An 18,455-nucleotide genomic window follows, 5' to 3' on the forward strand; every position below is an offset into this window, starting at 1 on the left:
CAAGGTATATATATTTTAAAAAGGAAGCAGACCTTATAAATCTGGAAAATTCTCAGCCTATCCACATTGAAAATAATGAGAAAGCTTGCTCTGAGGAAGCATGACTGGTGTGCCCAGATTTGATAAGGAAATTAGTATTAATTGGCCATCTCAAAGAAGTTAGGGGTGATTTTCTACAACCCTGGGGAAATTGCCAGCCCCCTACACAGAAGTCAGGGCCTCTAGTCCAAGACCAGGAAGAATGACTGAAGAGTTTGGAGTTGCAGTGGTGCGGGGGCTCATGACCCAGGCAGAGAGCCAGGCCCTACATAGGTGAGGCCGCTGCAGAGAGCTCCCCATTAGGATGACCCCAGGTGGATAGAGCCACTGGTGTGTTACTGCAGCCCAGGAGGGACCTCTACCCCAGTGGGCCTAGAGGCAGACATGAGGACAGAGGATTATTCTGAGGCCTTCAGGTTTTGGTTTTGCTCAGAACCTGTCACTGCCTGCCCACCCCCTTGGAATGGGAATGTCCAGCCCATGACTGTCCCAACACCTTATTTTGGAGGCACATTCCTTGTCTGGTTTCACAGGTTCACGGCCAGCGAGGGCTGTGCCTCAGGATGAATTGTACCTGAGTTTGACTTGGAGTGCCCAGCCTCCCTGTGTCCTGGCACTTGGGGAACCAGCCGAGTTCCTTACACACTGGCCATGCTCCTCCCATATGATGGCTCAGCGCCAGCCCTGGTTCCTCCTCTGAGCTTCCAGGTGTGCCACCTGATAATGCCTTTTGTCCTTAAGCCACCAACTGGTAATGTCTTTTGTCCCCAAGCCCTGGGGGATGGGTAGGATGCAGCTGGAGCACCTCCTTCCACATATATCTGCGCTCCTGGTGTGGTTTCTGATACCCTGGTGTGCTAAGAAAATAAAAGGCTTTGTTTTTAAATGCATATTGAAGCATTTAGGGATCAATGACATTATGTGTGGAATTTTCTTAAAAATACTAGCAAAAAGAAGACGGAAGAACAGGTGAAATCACTGGGATGGAAAAGCTGGCAGGTGTTAAAACTGGGTGACAGGTACACAGGTCAGTGTATGTCTGCAAACTCATAGTCAACAAAGAAAGAAATCCAAGTAATAATATATTACAGAGTAATAAAATAAGACGTACATAATGACGCTAATTTCACAACTACCCTCTTGCCTTGGGAACACCTTTTGTCCTTATGGAAATGGGGCCCTCAGGCTCCTTTAGCTCATTAAAAATCACGGCAACTCTTTCTGTCCGTCTTTGTCTTTAGCTTATGATTGACCACTCTACTTAAGGTTTATACATATTTCAGATCTTGTAAAAAATGCAGTCTTTTTTAGGGAAAAGACTATAGAAAACAGTCACCAGCAGATGAGGAGCTGGAGAGTCCACACACATAATATCACAATGCTCAGCCATAAAAATAAAGGCCTTTTATTTGGTTTTTCTATGCCATTACAGGAACACTGGGCAATGCCCTTGATCCCCCTGGGAGCTGCAGCCACACCCACACTTGCTGCTGCGGCGTCTGTGAGAAGCCTAGTGTCACATCCTGACGCACACGGCCAGGATGAAGTTCTGCTCTGGGTCACGGGGTCACCTTCTTGTAGGTGATGTGAAGATGCTGAGTCATGGGTTGGGTAGTGGTTGCCATGGAGACTGTCTGTTCAAGTTTGCCTTCAGAATTCAGCCTGAATTTTCGGGTAATCTGAGCAGAACAAAACAAATACAAAATATCTTAGTTTTATCTTCCAAAGATACAACAAATGCTTGAGGTCCCACCACAGGCCAAGTGTTCCTGCAGGGGCTACGACAAGTCACCTTAGTTTTGAGTCAGATGACAGACTCTGCCCACAGAGCTACAGCACCTGCCAAGATCCAGGTGTCCTCGCCTCTCTCTGTCCCCAGAAGACCATGACTTGGTCCCTCCCATCTTAGGGTATTTAGAAGCCACCTTCTTTTTCTGTCAGTAAATTATACACTTGATCTGGCAAAAGGTAACCTTCCCACTTCACTCTGCAGCTTGCACTGATGTCACACACGTTCCTGGAAAACTCAGTAGCAGCACTTAGGAACAAACTATGGTGGCTGTTTCCAAAAAGAAAGCCTGTAGCAAGCAACCTGTGAGAAAACCTTCTCTGCCTGGGATGTCTGCAGAGTGAGGAACCACGACAACTGTTGAGAGATACTTTGGATGGTCACCCTTTCTATTGTTCCAGAACATTCTGGGGTCTCCAGAAGCACATGAAACAGGAGTGTTGTTTTGAGCTGCAGACAACTGTACTGTAATTGGTCAACCCTCTGGCAGAGAAAAAGCTAGATTTTAAAAAGTCTATTTAAAGGAATTGGAGAGTCACCAAGGCTGCAAGGACCAATCAGAGAGAAGGGAGTGCAGAGGGGAGACCCAGTGTGGCTCCATTACCTGACACTTCACGGTTCTCTCTCTGCACTGCTGGAGTGGCTTTTGGACACACCCCATACAATTACACTGATCTCACTATTCAGGGACCCAGCGAGCCTGTCCCTCAGCCTTCAGCTCTGTTTGTGCCAAAATCTGTGGACACCCCATAGCAGCCACCTTGCTCCACTAAAAGTAACTTGGCAGCAAGAAGCAGGTGAGCAAGAGAGGGGGAGACAGCCTGGGAGCAGTCACTGTGGCTGAGACACTGAGGCCACCTCTCCCTGGGTCCCAGGAAGGAGACAGTGTGGGGAAAAGCAGGTGAGGGGCTGCCCCATTCCCCAGCTGTGCACACTTGCAGAGCGTGGCCTCCTGAGCACTGTCACCCCATCTCAGGGATGACAGTCAGCTGTCAAATGGCTGCCTCAGTGCCAAAGCTGGCAATGGCAGTGCCTTGCACAGGCTCCCCAAAAGCCACTTGTCAGGTCCTTGGGACTTTGTATTCCCTTGAACTTTCTTATGCTATTTTCCTCTTCAAACTAAAGTTATTTGGAAAGATTTAAAGTTGAGGCAGATGTACACTGCATTGCTCAGGCTCAATAGACCTCTTCTGGTGCCCGTGGTTCCATCTATCAATCCAGTGAGGTCGCTAACAATAACTGTGGGTGTTCCGAGGCTGCCAGGGGTCCATCTGAGCCACAGACTGGTCCTCATTTCAATAAAGTGGGGATGGAAGCAACTGTTGGCCTTGCTGACTACAAAGCAGAGCTTGCACAGGCTGCTGCAAGCCCACATTCTGGACAGGCTGCCACAGTGGGAGCTCTACTTCTCAGACAAGGGCAACTCTGAGCCTCTGACACTTCAGGAAGACAGTCCATCTCTTTTTTGGGGGTGGGGAAGCCACACCCAGACTCACTGAATCAGAGCCTGCATTTCAACGAAACCCCTTGTGGATGAAAGGGGCCACATGCTGACCTGACCAGCTCAGGGGAGGCCTGCATGGCAGTTTTGCAAACTCAGAGACCTAAAGGAACCACAAAGGATGGTCTGAAATTAAGCTTTAACTAAAAGCAGTTACGGAGGGCAGTTACGTCCTAGGCTGGTATCTTTACTGACAAGGTCAACCTTTACCGTAACTGAGCCTGTCTGTCTTTTCTGCATCTATGATAACACACCCTTAAAATGTCTGGGTGACTTGTAACTTCCCTTTTTCTGGAGCCCCTGGGGCACAACCAAATGTGCTGGACGCCAGGACAGATACCACAAATTCCTTCATTTTCATGTTAATTGTTCCTGCACCCACCTAAGTGTCCATCATTTTACTTTTTATCCAATTCCAGAGTCTCCCCCCCCCCACCCCCCGCTCCCCCGCCCCGCTTTGCTGTATCCCACCTCCTTAATCTTATCACCAATGAATTTCATGTAACCCACCTACGTCCCTCCTTTGATTGCAAGGTATAAATAGAAATGTAACCCACCATTCTGCAGAGCATTATCTCAATTTGTTGAGGTTCTGCTTCCCGGCACTTGTCGACAGTTTGGCTCAAATAAACTCAAAAAAGTTCTTTACAGGTTTCAATGTGTTTTTTTTACATTAACACCCTAGATTCACTGGTACATTGAAGTGTGAGAACTGGTATGAATGACAAGCTTAAAGTGTGGCTATCATCACAATATAAGCAGAAGGGCATTTCTGAAGATTCCTGGGTGGAATAATGAACACAGTGCTTAAAAAACTGCACTGGGGAGAGATCAAAGGTTGTGGCCACGGGGACCGGGCAGTGTGGGTGTAGCCTGCTATCACTGAGGAAGAAAGGGCAATTCTCTGTGAATCATGGAATGTGGGAGGTAACCGGGAGGAAGAGGTAAAAAACAATTCAAGGCTATGAGCCCTTGTTCATTCAGCTCTAATTCTGTGTTCAAGACCCCAGGCTGGCTTTGCTGTTTAATTAAACAGAGATGGTCCTTATTTTTAAGACATTTCTCCTAACCGGTTTGGCTCAGTGGATAGAGCGTCGGACTGCGGACTGAAAGGTCCCAAGTTCGATTCCGGTCAAGGGCATGTACCTTGGTTGCAGGCACATCCCCAGTAGGAGGTGTGCTGGAAGCAGCTGATCAATGTGTCTCTCTTATCGATGTTTCTAACTCTCTATCCCTCTCTCCTCTTCTCTGTAAAAAATCAGTAAAATATATTTAAAAAAAAAAAAAAAAAAAGACATTCCTAGCTTTCCTAGTTGGTTTTCAACAGGTTGTCAAGACCATTCAATGTGGAAAAGACTTTTCAACTAATGGTGCTGGGAGAACTGGATATTCACACACAAAAGAATGAAGCTGGACCCTTATCTAATAGTATATACAAAAACAATAACAATAACTCAAAATAGATCAGAGACTTGAATATAAAAGCTAAATTTATAAACCTCTTAAAAGAAAACATGAGCAAAAGCTTCATGAAACTGGACTGGGCAAGGATTTCTTGTATGTAACACCAAACACAGTCAACAACAGAAAAAACAGACAAACGGGATATCATGAATATTTTAAAAATTTATATATCAAAAGGCACTATCGATAGAGTAAACAGCATCCCACAGAATGAAAGAAAATATTTGCCAGTCAAATACCTGATATTAGAGGTAATATCCAAAATACATTAAGAACTCTTCTGATCCAAAAACAAACAATCCTGGCCTGGCCAATGTGGCTCAGTGGTTGAGCATAGACCCATGAACCAAGAGGTCACTGGTCCGATTCCTGGCCAGGGCCTATGTCGAGATAGCGTGGGCTTGACCCCTAGTAGGGGGCGTGCGGGAAGTGGTCGAAAGATGTTTTTCTCTCATCACTGATGTCTTTTCTTTTCTTAAAATATATTTTTATTGATTTCAGAGAAGAACGGAGAGGGAGAGAGAGAGAGAAACACTGATGATGAAAGAGAATAATTGATTGGTTGCCTCTTGAACACCCCCTACTGGGGATTGAGCCTACAACCCGGGTATGTGCCCTTGACCAGAATCGAACCCGGGATCCTTCAGTCTGCAGGCCGATGCTCTATCCACTGAGCCAAACTTGCTAGAGCTCATTGATGTTTCTATATCTCTCTCCCTTTCCTCTTTCTAAAAACTTTTTTTTAAAAAAAGAAGAGTTCCCAACAATCACAAAGATTGCTGGAATTTCATTGTAAAAAAACAAGCAAACAAACAAAAAAACCCAAATAACCCCGTTCAAATATGGACAAAGGACTTGAATAGACATTTCTGCAAAGATACATGAATGGCTAACACGCCCATGAAAAGATGCTCAGCAGCACTGATCATGGGAAACAAATCAAACCACAGTGATGCCTCCTCACTCATCAAGATGGCTGCTATCAAAACCCCAGAAAATATCAAGTGTTGACGAGGACGTGGAGAAACTGGAGCCCTGTGCATAGGAGATGGGAATGGAAAACGGTGCAGCTTCTGTGGAAAACAGTATAATGGTTCCTCAAACAATTAAACACAGAGTTACCACATGATCCAGCAATTCCACTCCTGAATACAGACTGAAAGAATTGAAATGAGGGTCTCAGAGATATTTGCACACCCACGGAAGCAATCCAAGTGCCCATGGACAGAGGAAAGGTTAAACAAAATGTGTTCCATTCACACAAGGGAATATTAGCCATAAAAAGGAAGGAAATCCTGCCATGTGCGACAACATGGATGAACCCTGAGGACATTATGCTGATAAAATAAGCCAGTCATAAAAAGACAAATATTATATGATTCCACTTATATGAGGTACTTAAGAGTCATTAAAATCACAGAGAGAAAGTAGATGGTGGCCGCCAGGGGCTGGGGGAGGAGAGGAAGGGGAGTTATGGTTTCATAGATAGTGTTTCAATATACAAGAGCTATGGGGATGGATGGTGGGGATGGCTGCACAACAAAGTGAATTATAGAAATCACTGAAGTGGACACTTGAAAATGGTTAAGATGATCAATTTTCTTATATGTATTTCAACTCAATATAAAAACATTAAAAAAGAAAAAAAAGTTGGGTGTAAAATAAACTCAAGAGCATTGTTGCCAGAAGATTTGTGTCATGAGAAACACTGTTAATGCAGGTCTTCAGGATGAAGGGAGATAGTACCACTGGAATTTCAGAGTGACAGGAAGGAGGCAAGGGCAACACAGCGAGAAAATAAATGGATAAGTATAAGAGATTACTTCCCCTCATTATAATTTGTTTGGAAGTCAACTGACTATTTAAAGCAAAAGTAACAATTGTATGAAGGTTCCCAGTGCAGCGTGTTTGTGTGCCCATCCCCCATGGGCCAGGTGTGGTGACAGCAGCACAGGGGAGTAAATGGAGTTACACAGCTGTGAGGTCAGGACTCGTGAAATGGAAAGGGGAAGGTTCAGCTGCAAAGAGCACAGGGTTACCCAAAACCAGGTGGGAAGTGGGAATGCAATGGTATAACACTGATTATAAGTTAAGATGCAGATAGCCTGAAAGCAGCCATTAAAAAAAGATACAGTTGCCGAAACCGGTTTGGCTCCGTGGATAGAGCATCGGCCTGCGGACTGAAAGGTCCCAGGTTCGATTCCGGTCAAGGGCATGTACCTGGGTTGCGGGCACATCCCCAGTAGGAGGTGTGCAGGAGGCAGCTGATCGATGTTTCTCCCTCATCGATGTTTCTAACTATCTCTCTCCCTTCCTCTCTGTAAAAAAAATCAATAAAATATATTTTAAAAAAAAAGATACAGTTAAGAAACTAACAGAAGAAATAAAACAGAATGCTAAGAATATTTAACCCAAGAGAACATAGTAAGGGTCAAGCCAAGGGGAAAGGTAAACTCACAGGGAAAGGCCAACCCAGGGGGGAAGGTCAACCAGGCATGTGAGACCAGCCTCTGGTCAGCCAGGTCACTTGGCAGAGTGGAGCCCTCCCCTTGTCCTCCCTCCCACAGGCCTCACTCTGCCTACCCCCTCCTTTTGCAAAATAGCACTTTTTGTTTAATTAATAAAACCCAAAGTTAGTTCTCTAGTGAAAACCCTGATAAAATAGGAAGCCTCTGGCAAGAAAAAGAGAAGACACAGAAAATCCAAGGGGACATATGTGTCACTTCTCCAAACTCTGAAAATCTTGATATAAGGAGCCGTGAATTTACAAATGAAGTGAGGTAGGGCCTGGAGATGAACAGTGGAGGCAGAAGCAGCATCCAGGTCTGGGTCTCTCTGCTCCCCAGTGCCTGGCCAAGACATGTTCCCAAGGGGGTCACCACTTAGTCCTGTGGGGGCCACCCTCGCCAGGGGGCAGAAACAGCTAAGGAGCTCTATGAATAACTGATACCAAAATGGACAACATCTGAAAAAATTAATTCATTATAACTAGAAATGATCTTCAAACATGACTCAACATTTAGAGTTATTAACATAATTCACTTCATTGACAGCTTCAAGTGGAAAAAACACAGAATCTTCCCCAAAGAGGCTGCAAGAGCATTTGAAGAAACTCAAAACCCTTTCTTGAAAGCAATTCTTAGCACATTAGAAAGAGGATCTTCTTGACCCGGTCACAGCCTCCAGCAAGCATCCAACAGGGCTGTGACACAGCAGTACCTCAGGAAGTCAGGCCTGAGGTCAACAGGTTCCCCGTGACCCCGGCAGTGCCATGCCCAGACCCGGTGGTCAGAGACTGACAGATGTGACTCAGATGGACAGAAACCATGTGTTCCCTTATAACCACCAAAAAACAGTTAGAAGATGAAATGGAGACAACAGTCTATGCACATAGCAACAGAAACTATATGGCACTTAAGGCTTCACCATACCACGAAGTGCCCAAACCTATATGATTTAAGTGATAAAGAAATACACTTTTGATACCTACTGAACACACCACACTAGACCTGAAATTACTGCAGCACACCATCACCCTGCTGTGTAGCACTACCCATGGAAAGACTCCAGTTCTCCCCCATTTAATTCGTGTATTTACACAATCTTGATTTATATTTTATGGACCTGGACAAGCTCATTGAACAGGTTATCTCAATGAGGAACCGCTTAAGAATTAACCAAGAAAAGTTAGCATTTAAAAAAAATCCTCACTTAAGGATATGTGTATTTTTAAAATATGTTTTTATTGACTTCAGAGAGAGGAAGGGAGAGGGAGAGAGAAACACTGATGAGATAAGAAACACCAATTGGATGCCTCCTGTATGTCCTGTACTGGGGATTGAGCCCGAAACCCAGGCATGTGCCCTAACTGGGAATTGAACTGGTGACCTCCTGTTGCATGGGTCAACACTCAACCAACTGAGCCACACAGGTCAGGTGATGTGTTGTTTTTTTAAGTTGATTTTTTGAGAGAGGAAGAGAAAGAGAGGGAGAGAGAAACATCTATTGGTTCCTCCTACATGTTCCTGAACCGGGGATCAAACCTGCCACCTAGGTATGTGAATCAAACTCAAGACCTTTTGGTTTCATGGGATGTCACTCCAATCAACTGAGCCACACTGGCCAGAGCTAATCAAGAAAATTTTAAAAATCAAGAACTTTCCCTAGACATTAAAATATAACAAAGTGTGGTAACTTTAAATTATTAGATGATTTTAAATTACTATTGAAAAAAGACAAAAAGAAAGAAACAGGCCCCTCCCCCTATTTATGGGGGATGTGCTTGTGATAGGGCATGACATTTCAAATCTGTAGGGTCACCGTTCATCCATCTGAGGAAAGTAGAACTATACATTGCATCCTGTAAAAACAAATCTGAGAGAAACTAAAGGTCTGAGTGTAAGAAGGAAAGCTATAAGAGTACAAGAAAAATGGAAGAATAATTTTATCATTTTGGAGAAAACAATTTTCTGAGCATGAATCCAAATCCACACACCACAAAGGAAAAGACCCCCAGAGGCAACCACAGTAAAGCTTACAACCTGTGGGTAGAACACATCATAAACCAAAGTCACACAAGCCACCAAATGGGGAAATGCAGACAATAGATTAATATCCATAGTATATAAAAAGCCCCCATAAATCAATAAAAAAAAAATGAAAGCCCACAGAAAAACGGGCAATGACTTTAAACATCAAGTACACAGAACAAGAAATACCAATGGTGAATTAGTGTGGGGAGTCCTCCCTTTCACTCATATGTTAAATTTAAAACACGAATGAGATGCAATCTCTTCTTTATCAGATTAGCATGTTGATAAGGGAGTAGGGAACCAGGCACTCATGCAATGCTGGTAGGAATTCATTAATAAAAGGAATTTACTTGTATCTTATCAAAATTTTAAATGTACCTATCCTTTGATCCAACAATTCAACTGGGAGAAATTTATCCAACAGATGTGGATATACCTGCAAAAGTGGACAACACAAATGGAAAAGGAAGTTTGTGACAGAAAAACAAGGAACCTGAGAATCTCCCTGCCCACCAGCCAGGACATGTAAGTGAGGAAGAATGATGTGCCCTGGAGACAGACAAGTCCCCAAGACAAAGTGAGAAGTCAGAGCAATGTGCAATCCTGCCTACACCACAAAGTGATGTCTGAGAGGGATGACAGGCTCACCTGCTCCACGTGGGGCTCCTTGGCAAAGGAGATCCTGGCGATGGAGTGGGATGCGATGCACAGCTCCTGCCCGTTCACCTCGCCCTCCTCCACCTCCACAATGCCTGCAAGAGAGGGCCATTAGTCCATGACAGCCTGCCATGGGCTCTTGGCGTCCATCTTTGCATTCATAGATTCAACAGACCTAGACCTGAACTCTGCAGCCATTAAGGCCACAAGGCCCCTTGTCTGCAATGAACCTCCTGATATCAAGAGGGGAAAAACACAGCTTCTCATACTAGTACAGCCAGGGCAGGTGATCTAAAGAGGGTCGACCTCTCCAGGGGTGCCCTGACTTCCACCCGCCTTCCCCACCCCCCTCAAATAGATCCCCTAGGATCTGAGAGGAGGGAAAGGTGGCCAGGGAAATGGACATCCCTCTGGCTGACCAATGACTTGCAGTTCACCAATGTCCTGGGCTCCATTCCAGATTGGGCTGGTCCTAACTGTCCACCTGCTTCCAGGAAGTGAGACTCATCTGAGGCAGTGAGCAGGTAAAAGTCAACAGCTGGGTTCTGCGTCATTTCTAATTGATGAACCTGGTAAGCTATTTTAGAATGACCTCATTCTAGGGGCAAAGCAGACTTCCAGACAAGAGCTTTCAGACAGACAGTGAGCCTCTCAGGCGGAAAAAAAAATCAGCCCGTTCTCACAGAAACACTCCTTTACCACCTCCTGTGGACCTCAGAGACTGCAGACAGGACTCCACCTGCTGACTCCCCACCTGCAGGCCCCACTGCACTTGTCCTGATGCTTCCTGCCCTGAAAGGGACCCACAGGGTTAGGTCTGTGTCCCCCTCCCAACTGACCCCCACAAAATGTGAGCAGGGACACTGGAGCGACTGAAAGAACAGAGGCAGACGCTATCTCACCCAGGGGCCATCTGGCTGGCTGGCAAGAGGTACCTGTGTTCTGGGCGCTGACGAAGGCCACCTTGTTGGTGTCGGGTTGTAGCCGGATGAAGCCGCACTCTCTGTGCATGGGCTTCCGAGTGTCCGGGTGGAAAGCATTGAATCTGCACGGGGAACAGGGAGTGAGGACAGGGCATAGGTGAGGGCAGGGATGCAGGGCCCTCAATGCAGGCTTTGCCGCCACCCTCCCCACTTTATAAGGCCCCCACTGAGCACAAGGTAATACACTTCCCGCTCACATGGAAAGACACTTGAGCAACCACATTCGTGGGCTGTGGCCACCAGGTGCATTAGGGGTTCGACCTCTAGCCTGAAAGCACCCCCTGGAACCTCCCCACACAAACACTCCACTGTGCTTGGCACCACCTCAAGGACAGCCAACATGTTCTTTATAATTGTGGTTACCTTTCCCAAAGCCCTTTTAGCCCACACCTGACATGCTTCAGGCCTCAGCACCAAATCCCACCCTTACACCAGGTCTGCCCTCCCCAGAGCTATCATCTTGCCGTGGACACCCACTCATCTACACGGTGGGGAAAAGAACAGGCCCTGAGTCAGGACTCCACTTCTTATCAATCAACCTGCATCATGATGCAAGTTCACGGTGATGGAAGAGACAGCTGCGCTGACATTCCTGCACTTAGGCTCTAACACACTTTGCCAGCACTGCGAGCTGCCATTGGAATCGAACCCTGAACAGGGCAGCGCTGGCAGCCACAGCACATGCCCTCTCTCCACAACCCTCATGAGAAATACACTCTAGATCAGTGATGGCGAACCTTTTGAGCTCGGCGTGTCAGTATTTTGAAAAACCCTAACTTAACTCTGGTGCCGTGTCACTTATAGAAATTTTTTGATATTTGCAACCATAGTAAAACAAAGATTTATATTTTTGATATTTATTTTATATATTTAAATGCCATTTAACAAAGAAAAATCAACCAAAAAAATGAGTTCGCATGTCACCTCTGACATGCGTGTCATAGGTTTGCCATCACTGCTCTAGATCATAGTCTAACACACTCACAATTCTATTCACCAAAATAGATACTTTGTACTATAGTCACAAAATTATCTTTGGGTTGTAGCCCACTGTTTAACAAGACTGTTTTATACTGCCCGTTATTTTGTGTTTTCCAGAATTTCCTCTTTGGTGTTATGTACACAATATTATTTTGCCCTCATCCATTCAGTCAAGAATAATACAAAAAGGTATGAGATAATATTTTTAAAAGCAAGGTCTTCTAAATCCTTCTGAAGTTTCTAGGCATGACATAAATAGAATCAAGTTAATTTAATAAGATTCTTAATATATAATTAAATGTATAGCGGATATTGGGGAAGGGCAGACTTTTACTTTTAATATTTTTTCATTGCTTAAACTTTAAAAACTGTGTGTTATCTCTGAAATTAAAAACAAAATATTCTCAGCCACCTCCCCTGGTTCCCTTCTATTTAGCCACCCGACACTACGACCTGCCTCCTGTGGTTGGGGCGAGGGTGAAACGCACACAGCTGAAGGACCTCTGCTTTGTTGTCTAATAAGAACCTGAGAACCAAAATATTAACAGCTCCTTTGAGACCTCAATCAGCTCAGGGGTAAGTCTAAAAGAAAGTCAAGCTCTCTCCTTTTCAGTAATATTGGGTGAAGGGTTTAGTTAAGCACGAGCACTTATTTTGTGTTTGGGGTAACACATCTGACATCTTGCCAGCCTAGCATCATCACATACACAGGAGCCACAACGTCCTGTCTCTGCCTACCATGTTTCAGCTGCAAGTGCAGGGAGCCTCTCTGGGACATGCCCTTCCCACCTGGCATTCTCCCAGAGACTCAGGTGCACTTACGAGAAGTTGAGCATGGGCTGGCCCACGTGGGAGATGTGCACCTCCTCCAGGTACTGGAAGGGCTGCAGTGTTGGGAAGGTCCCAGCTCCCGGTGGGTCTGACAGCCAGGTGCCCAGCATCCAGGACAGCGGCTCGACCACTGGGTTCATCTTGGGGGGCTCTGAGGACAAATGGAAAAGACAGTCAATGGCTCCGTGTCCACTGGTCTCCTTCTGACCGAGCCCTGCTGAGCTTTGTGTGGAAGCACACTCGGTCAGCACATGCCTCATAATTTACAGCGGATCCTGCTGATTCTAAACATGCTACCAGCCACCTGTCAAGAGGGGGAGAAAAAGGCCAAACAATGAGTAAATGTCATCTTGCAGATCAGTGTCAGAATGTGGTATCTCCTACATGAAGGGAGAACAGGAGATCCATTGAAGAGATAGGAGTTCCAGAAGCTCCTTGGTCTTTGAAATTATACAACCTTTGGCTATAAATTGGAAGCAGCCTAGGAGAATAATATCCAGGAAGAAGGGAAGTGAAGGGCTCTGGAGCTGGAGAAGTGTCCCACCAAAGCTGAGACAACTGGGAACTGAAGAGGAGACTGTGTAGCCAGCTGGTGGCAGCCCCAGTCCGAGATAAGAACATAATGGGCAGAACGGGGAATGGCGCATAGACTTCTGGGCCCACAGAGGGCAATGTAACAGCCTGAATAGGAATGGGGTTAAAATCCATTCCTTTCCAATATAGCAAGCTCCCTTTCAGTGTTTCCTTTTCAAATTGCTTACAGAAAGTTTGACAGTGAGGATGACAACAGTAGAGATTTGGCCAATAAAACGTTCATAATCCTATATAAAAGCCTAATATGCTAAGTGTCTGGTTGTCTGTTTCACCAATCAAAGCATAACATGTTAATGATGCTCAACCGCTCGTTATAACGTGCACTGACCACTAGGGGGCAGAGAGTTGACCGGTTGCTATGACATGCACTGACCACCAAGGGGTAGGCGCTCCGACCGGTAGGTTAGCTTGCTGCTGGGGTCTGGCCTGAGCGAGATGGGCTAGACACGCCTTGGAGCCCTCCCGCAGCCCCTCCCCAGTTGGCCAACCTCCTGCGTCCCTCCTGGCCCCGATCGTGAACCGGTGGGGTCTTTCACCCTGGGCTGCACCCTCTTGCAATCCGGGACCCCTCGGGGAATGTGGGAGAGCCGGTTACAGCCCAACCTGCAAGACAGACTGAGGGGCCCCACTGGTGCACAAATTTGTGCACTGGGCCTCTAGTCAACAATAAAAATATTTATAAAAAATAAAAGATGGAAAATTCTATTTTTGTATATATATATTTTTAAATATATTTTATTGATTTTTTACAGAGAAGGGAGAGGGATAGAGAGTTAGAAACATCGATAAGAGAGAAACATCAATCAGCTGCCTCCTGCACACCCCCTACTGGGGATGTGCTCACAACCAAGGTACATGCCCTTGACCAGAATCGAACCTGGGACCCTTCAGTCCTCAGGCTGACGCTCTATTCACTGAGCCAAACCATTTAGGGCTATTTTTGTATATTTTAACACTTTTTTTTTTTTGAAAAGTTGTGTAGCCCTGACTGGTTTGGCTCAGTGGATAGAGCGTCAGCCTGTGGACTAAAGGGTTCCAGGTTCGATTCCGGTCAAGGGCCTGTACCTTGGTTGTGGGCACATCCCCAGTGGGGGGTGTGCAGGAGGCAGCTAATCGATGTCTCTCTCATCGGTGTTTCTAACTCTCTATCCCTCTCCCTTCCTCTCTGTAAAAAAATCAATAAAATATATTTTTAAAAAAGTTGTGTAACTGCCAATAATCTCAGACATTAAATAAGAGGCAACACTACAAAAAACTCTATGCCCACAAATGTGCAATTGTAGATGAAGTGACCAAATTCCATTAACATAAACTACATAAATTTATATAAGAAACAGTTGTATCTCTGAAAAATAAATCAAATTATTAATACAAGTCCTTCCAATAAAGAAATAAATATGCTCAAATGTTTTAATTGGTGATTCTGAACAAACACCTATATATATAAAAGCCTAAGCGATTGTTACAACCAAATGACTGGAATGATGGTCGACCAGTAACTATGACACACACTGACCACCTGGGGGCAGATGCTCAATGCAGGAGCTGCCCCCTGGTGGCCAGTGCACTCCCACAGTCAACCTCCCGTGCTGGCCAACCTCTGGTGGTCCCTCTCCCTGGCCTATCCCTCCCCCCAGCTAAGGCTCCAGGCCCTGGAGAATCTGGGTCTGGGAAGCCTGTAGGAGAAGAGCAACCCCGATCGAGACAGAGTAGCAGCTCGGAGGGGGCAGAAGGGGCAAGGCAGCAGCCTAACTGCAAAGACATAAAGTAAGCCCCACCACCATCTTAACCTCTGCCACCGAACCACGCGTGCGCACCGCTTGACCTTCTGCCCCCATCAGCCACTTCTAGTTTGGCTCCATGCCTTTCCGGGCTCCCAACTGCTGATTGGCTAGCGCTCCTATGGCGGTGTGCTACCATTGGCCGAAGTCAGCTACCTATCATGCTTGGGGGCAGAGCTCTGAAAAAATGTGTGGCTGAGGTAGGAGAGACAATCTGTCTGTCTGTCAGCAACTCTGCCCCAGGGAGAGTGAGGCGGCCCAAGTGCAGGCAGTGAAGTAGAGCTGTATTTCCACCTCAGAGATTAGCTGGTGTTCAGGCCATTTTGGGGCACTCTGTCTGTGGCCTTTGCCTGCCACTACCTCAGCACATCTGCACAATGAGATCAGGGCCTGCTGGCCAACCTCCTGTGGTCCCTCCCCCAAGCCAGCAGGCCCCTCCCCTGCACAAATTCGTGCACGGGGCTTCTAGATAGACAATAAAAATTTAAAATCAGAATGTGAGCTACAGTCTTTGATGCAGCTAAGGAATAAAAGCTTCAGAATCAAGAGTTCTAGACTAGAAGAAGCTGCTGCTGATGTTTGTGAGCTGCCTGTTATCTTCATCTCCACAGGAGGCAAACAGCAGCCAGCTAACAAAAGCTAATAAAAGACAAGTGTCCCAGCCCACCATATGGCCTTACATTCCAGTGAGGGAAGACAATACACAAAGAAATAAGGAAAAGGAAGAATTTACCGTACATTAGGTGACAAGCTGGAAAGGGAAATGAAGGTTGGTGAGGGTTTTGAGATCTTACTTAAGAGGGGCAAGGCCAGCCTCCAAGAAGTGTGTGAGACCACTCGGGGGAACAGTGGACTAGGCAGACATGCCACAGACACAAAGGTCCTGGGTTGCCCAGGCTGGCCTTGGGGGGAGGGCTTTGGCCTTGACTCTGAGCAGACAGAGCCCTGGAGGTCTCAATGGAGCCAAGATTGCTGGTCGAGCAGAGTGGGTACAGCTGCAAGAAGCACCTGGTGGCAGAGAAGGGTGGCCTGGGCAGTTGGTAGTGGTGGAGGTGGTGGAAAGGACCAGGTTCTGGATCTGATCTGAAGGCACAGCTGGCTAGACTTGCTGATGGCTCGGACATAGGACATGAGAGGGAGGGAGATGAGTCGGAGGTTTATAGCTGAATAACCGAGAAGACAAGTTGCCACTGGCTGACATGTAAGACAGGAGCTGGGTGGTTTGAAGCTTGACACTAATGGCAACAATCAGTCAGCAGGACAGTCCAAGCCCAAACTCTCAGAATAAATAGAAACCAGTATGCTGCAGACAGACAGCTGTGGTCTTAGAGCATCTACCAATCTGGCAGACTCAGTGCCGCACTGAAAACACATTTTTATAGACCTCAGGCTTTGCGGAGGTCAGGCGGCCTAAGGCAAGAGCAGCACAGAGCGGTCAGAGCCTGCGGTCACCGCCTGCTCCACTCCTGACCTTGGGTCCTGGTCAGCACACATGAAGCATGGCCTATCTGACCAGGAAAGCCAGAAACCAGGTGCAGGGCAGCCTAAGATACCAACCCTGCGCTCGGGGGCCCCCTACCCACCCTGGGTACTAGTGAAATAAGGGGAGGGGTGTTTTGTTGTTTTAATATACTTTTATTGATTTCAAAGAGGAATGGAAGGGAGAGAAAAATAGAAACGTCAATGATGAGAGAAAATCACTGATCAGTTGCCTCCTCCATGCCCCACACTGGGGATCAAGCCCACAACCCAAGCCCACAACCCAGGAATGTGCCCTGACAGGGAATCAAACCATGACCTCCTGGTTCATAGGTCGATGCTCAACCACTGGGCCACACAGGCCAGGCTGATTTCACATTTCTGGATCTCAGAGTCGGTGGACAGTCATTCTGGCCCGGAGGGTCTGCGTGACTTCTCATATAAAAATCGTCCTGGCCCTAGGTGGTTTGGTTCAGTGTATAGAGCATTGGCCTGTGGATTGAAGGGCTCCAGGTTCGATTCCGGTCAAGGGCACATGGCTGGGTTGGAGGCTCAATCCCCCGACTGGGGGCGTCCAGGAGGCAGCCGATCGATGGATGAGGTCCTCTCTCATTGATGTTTCTATCTTTCTACTTGAAACATCCATCTTATATAAAAACTGCTGTTTGAAATTTTAACCTTGCTATTTCTGGCTTCTGTAAATGCTTGCTGGCTTAAATAATAAGGAAAATAAGACTATTCCCATTTCAGAGAGGTCATTAAACCTTCTCCAGACGAAGTTATCAGTGCTGGCATCAGGCCAAGCCTTTGGTCGAGGTCTGAAAGTGCCAGCACATAGAGGCTCTTTAAGAACTTGCAAAGGGGACTGGAACAGAACCCCATATTTGGGAGACAAAGAAGGTAAAATGGTATAAATACAGGAAACTTCCTGTGTGATTTGGCCCAGAATTCGAGAGACATTTTCCTCTGGGCCCGCGCGTAATAATAATAAATGTAACTCCATCTCTCTAAGCGTTGCTTGGTTCTTCTCTTGTTTTCTCTGTAACATACTCTCTCCCTTCCCCTTTCTCTAAAACTCAATAAAACATATTTTTAAAAAATCATCTTGTTAATATGATGCCATGTCAAACCAGTGTTCTTACTTTTCTTAGGTTTTCTGAGTGTGTTGATCCTTTCACCTGGGCAAGGCCCCAAGACCTTGGGTTGAGCTGGGCCAGTCCCTAGTAGGAACCACACAGCTGCACTGGCAGATGCCAGACATGAACGGGGAAAGTGGGAGAAGCTGAAGAATCCCCAAAGAAGAAGAAAAAGTGTTAATCAGAGCACCACCAAATGAAACCAAAGGGGAAGGGCACTGCTGGGAAACATGACACGGGACACAGGGCAGAAATGAGTTCAAGAGGAGGGAAAAGGTAAAAGAAATGAAAATAAAATTATAAGGATTAGAGACCCTCACACTCCACTTCTGGGAAAAGTTTGGTGGTTGGTTCCCCAGGCTGAGCTGGAGTCAGGACTCTGCAGTAAGCCCACCTGAGACCCGAAAAAACACATCCACACACAACACTGTGCGTGAGTGTTCACAGCAGCATCAGAGCAGACAAAACACGGAAACAACCCAAAGCCCTTCACTGGACAGATAAACAATGGGGCCATTCAGACAACAGAGTGCTACTCAGCCATAGAGAGGCACGAAGCACGGACACTCACTAAGATATAGCAAAGCCTTGAAAACGTTGAGCGAAGGGAAAGAAACCAGACATTAGAAGCCTCGTATGGCCTGACTCCATTCATATGAAAATCAGAACAGGAGAGGCCACAGAGCAG

At 46.3% G+C, this 18,455-nt stretch overlaps 1 protein-coding gene across 4 annotated transcripts in view; it reads right to left on the minus strand.

Annotated features, from left to right (window-relative positions):
• Positions 1 to 1,428: 1,428 nt before the first annotated feature.
• THAP4 (THAP domain containing 4) overlaps positions 1,429 to 18,455 on the minus strand; it is a 36,673-nt gene continuing 19,646 nt past the window's right edge. For 2 of the 4 annotated variants that reach the window (XM_081095362.1, XM_081095365.1), the window contains 4 exons: positions 12,769 to 12,928; positions 10,918 to 11,027; positions 9,974 to 10,077; positions 1,429 to 1,718 (listed from right to left, as the gene is read on the minus strand). In XM_081095362.1, coding sequence (XP_080951488.1) covers positions 1,599 to 1,718; positions 9,974 to 10,077; positions 10,918 to 11,027; positions 12,769 to 12,928 — 494 coding nt within the window. In that variant the 3' untranslated portion in view covers positions 1,429 to 1,598. The remainder of the gene's footprint in view (positions 1,719 to 9,973; positions 10,078 to 10,917; positions 11,028 to 12,768; positions 12,929 to 18,455) is intronic. The other 2 variants (XM_081095364.1, XM_081095363.1) reach the window with 1 other exon arrangement.

This window comes from Myotis nattereri (genome assembly GCF_964212035.1).
Source record: "Myotis nattereri genome assembly, chromosome: 7".
Lineage (NCBI taxonomy): Eukaryota > Metazoa > Chordata > Mammalia > Chiroptera > Vespertilionidae > Myotis > Myotis nattereri.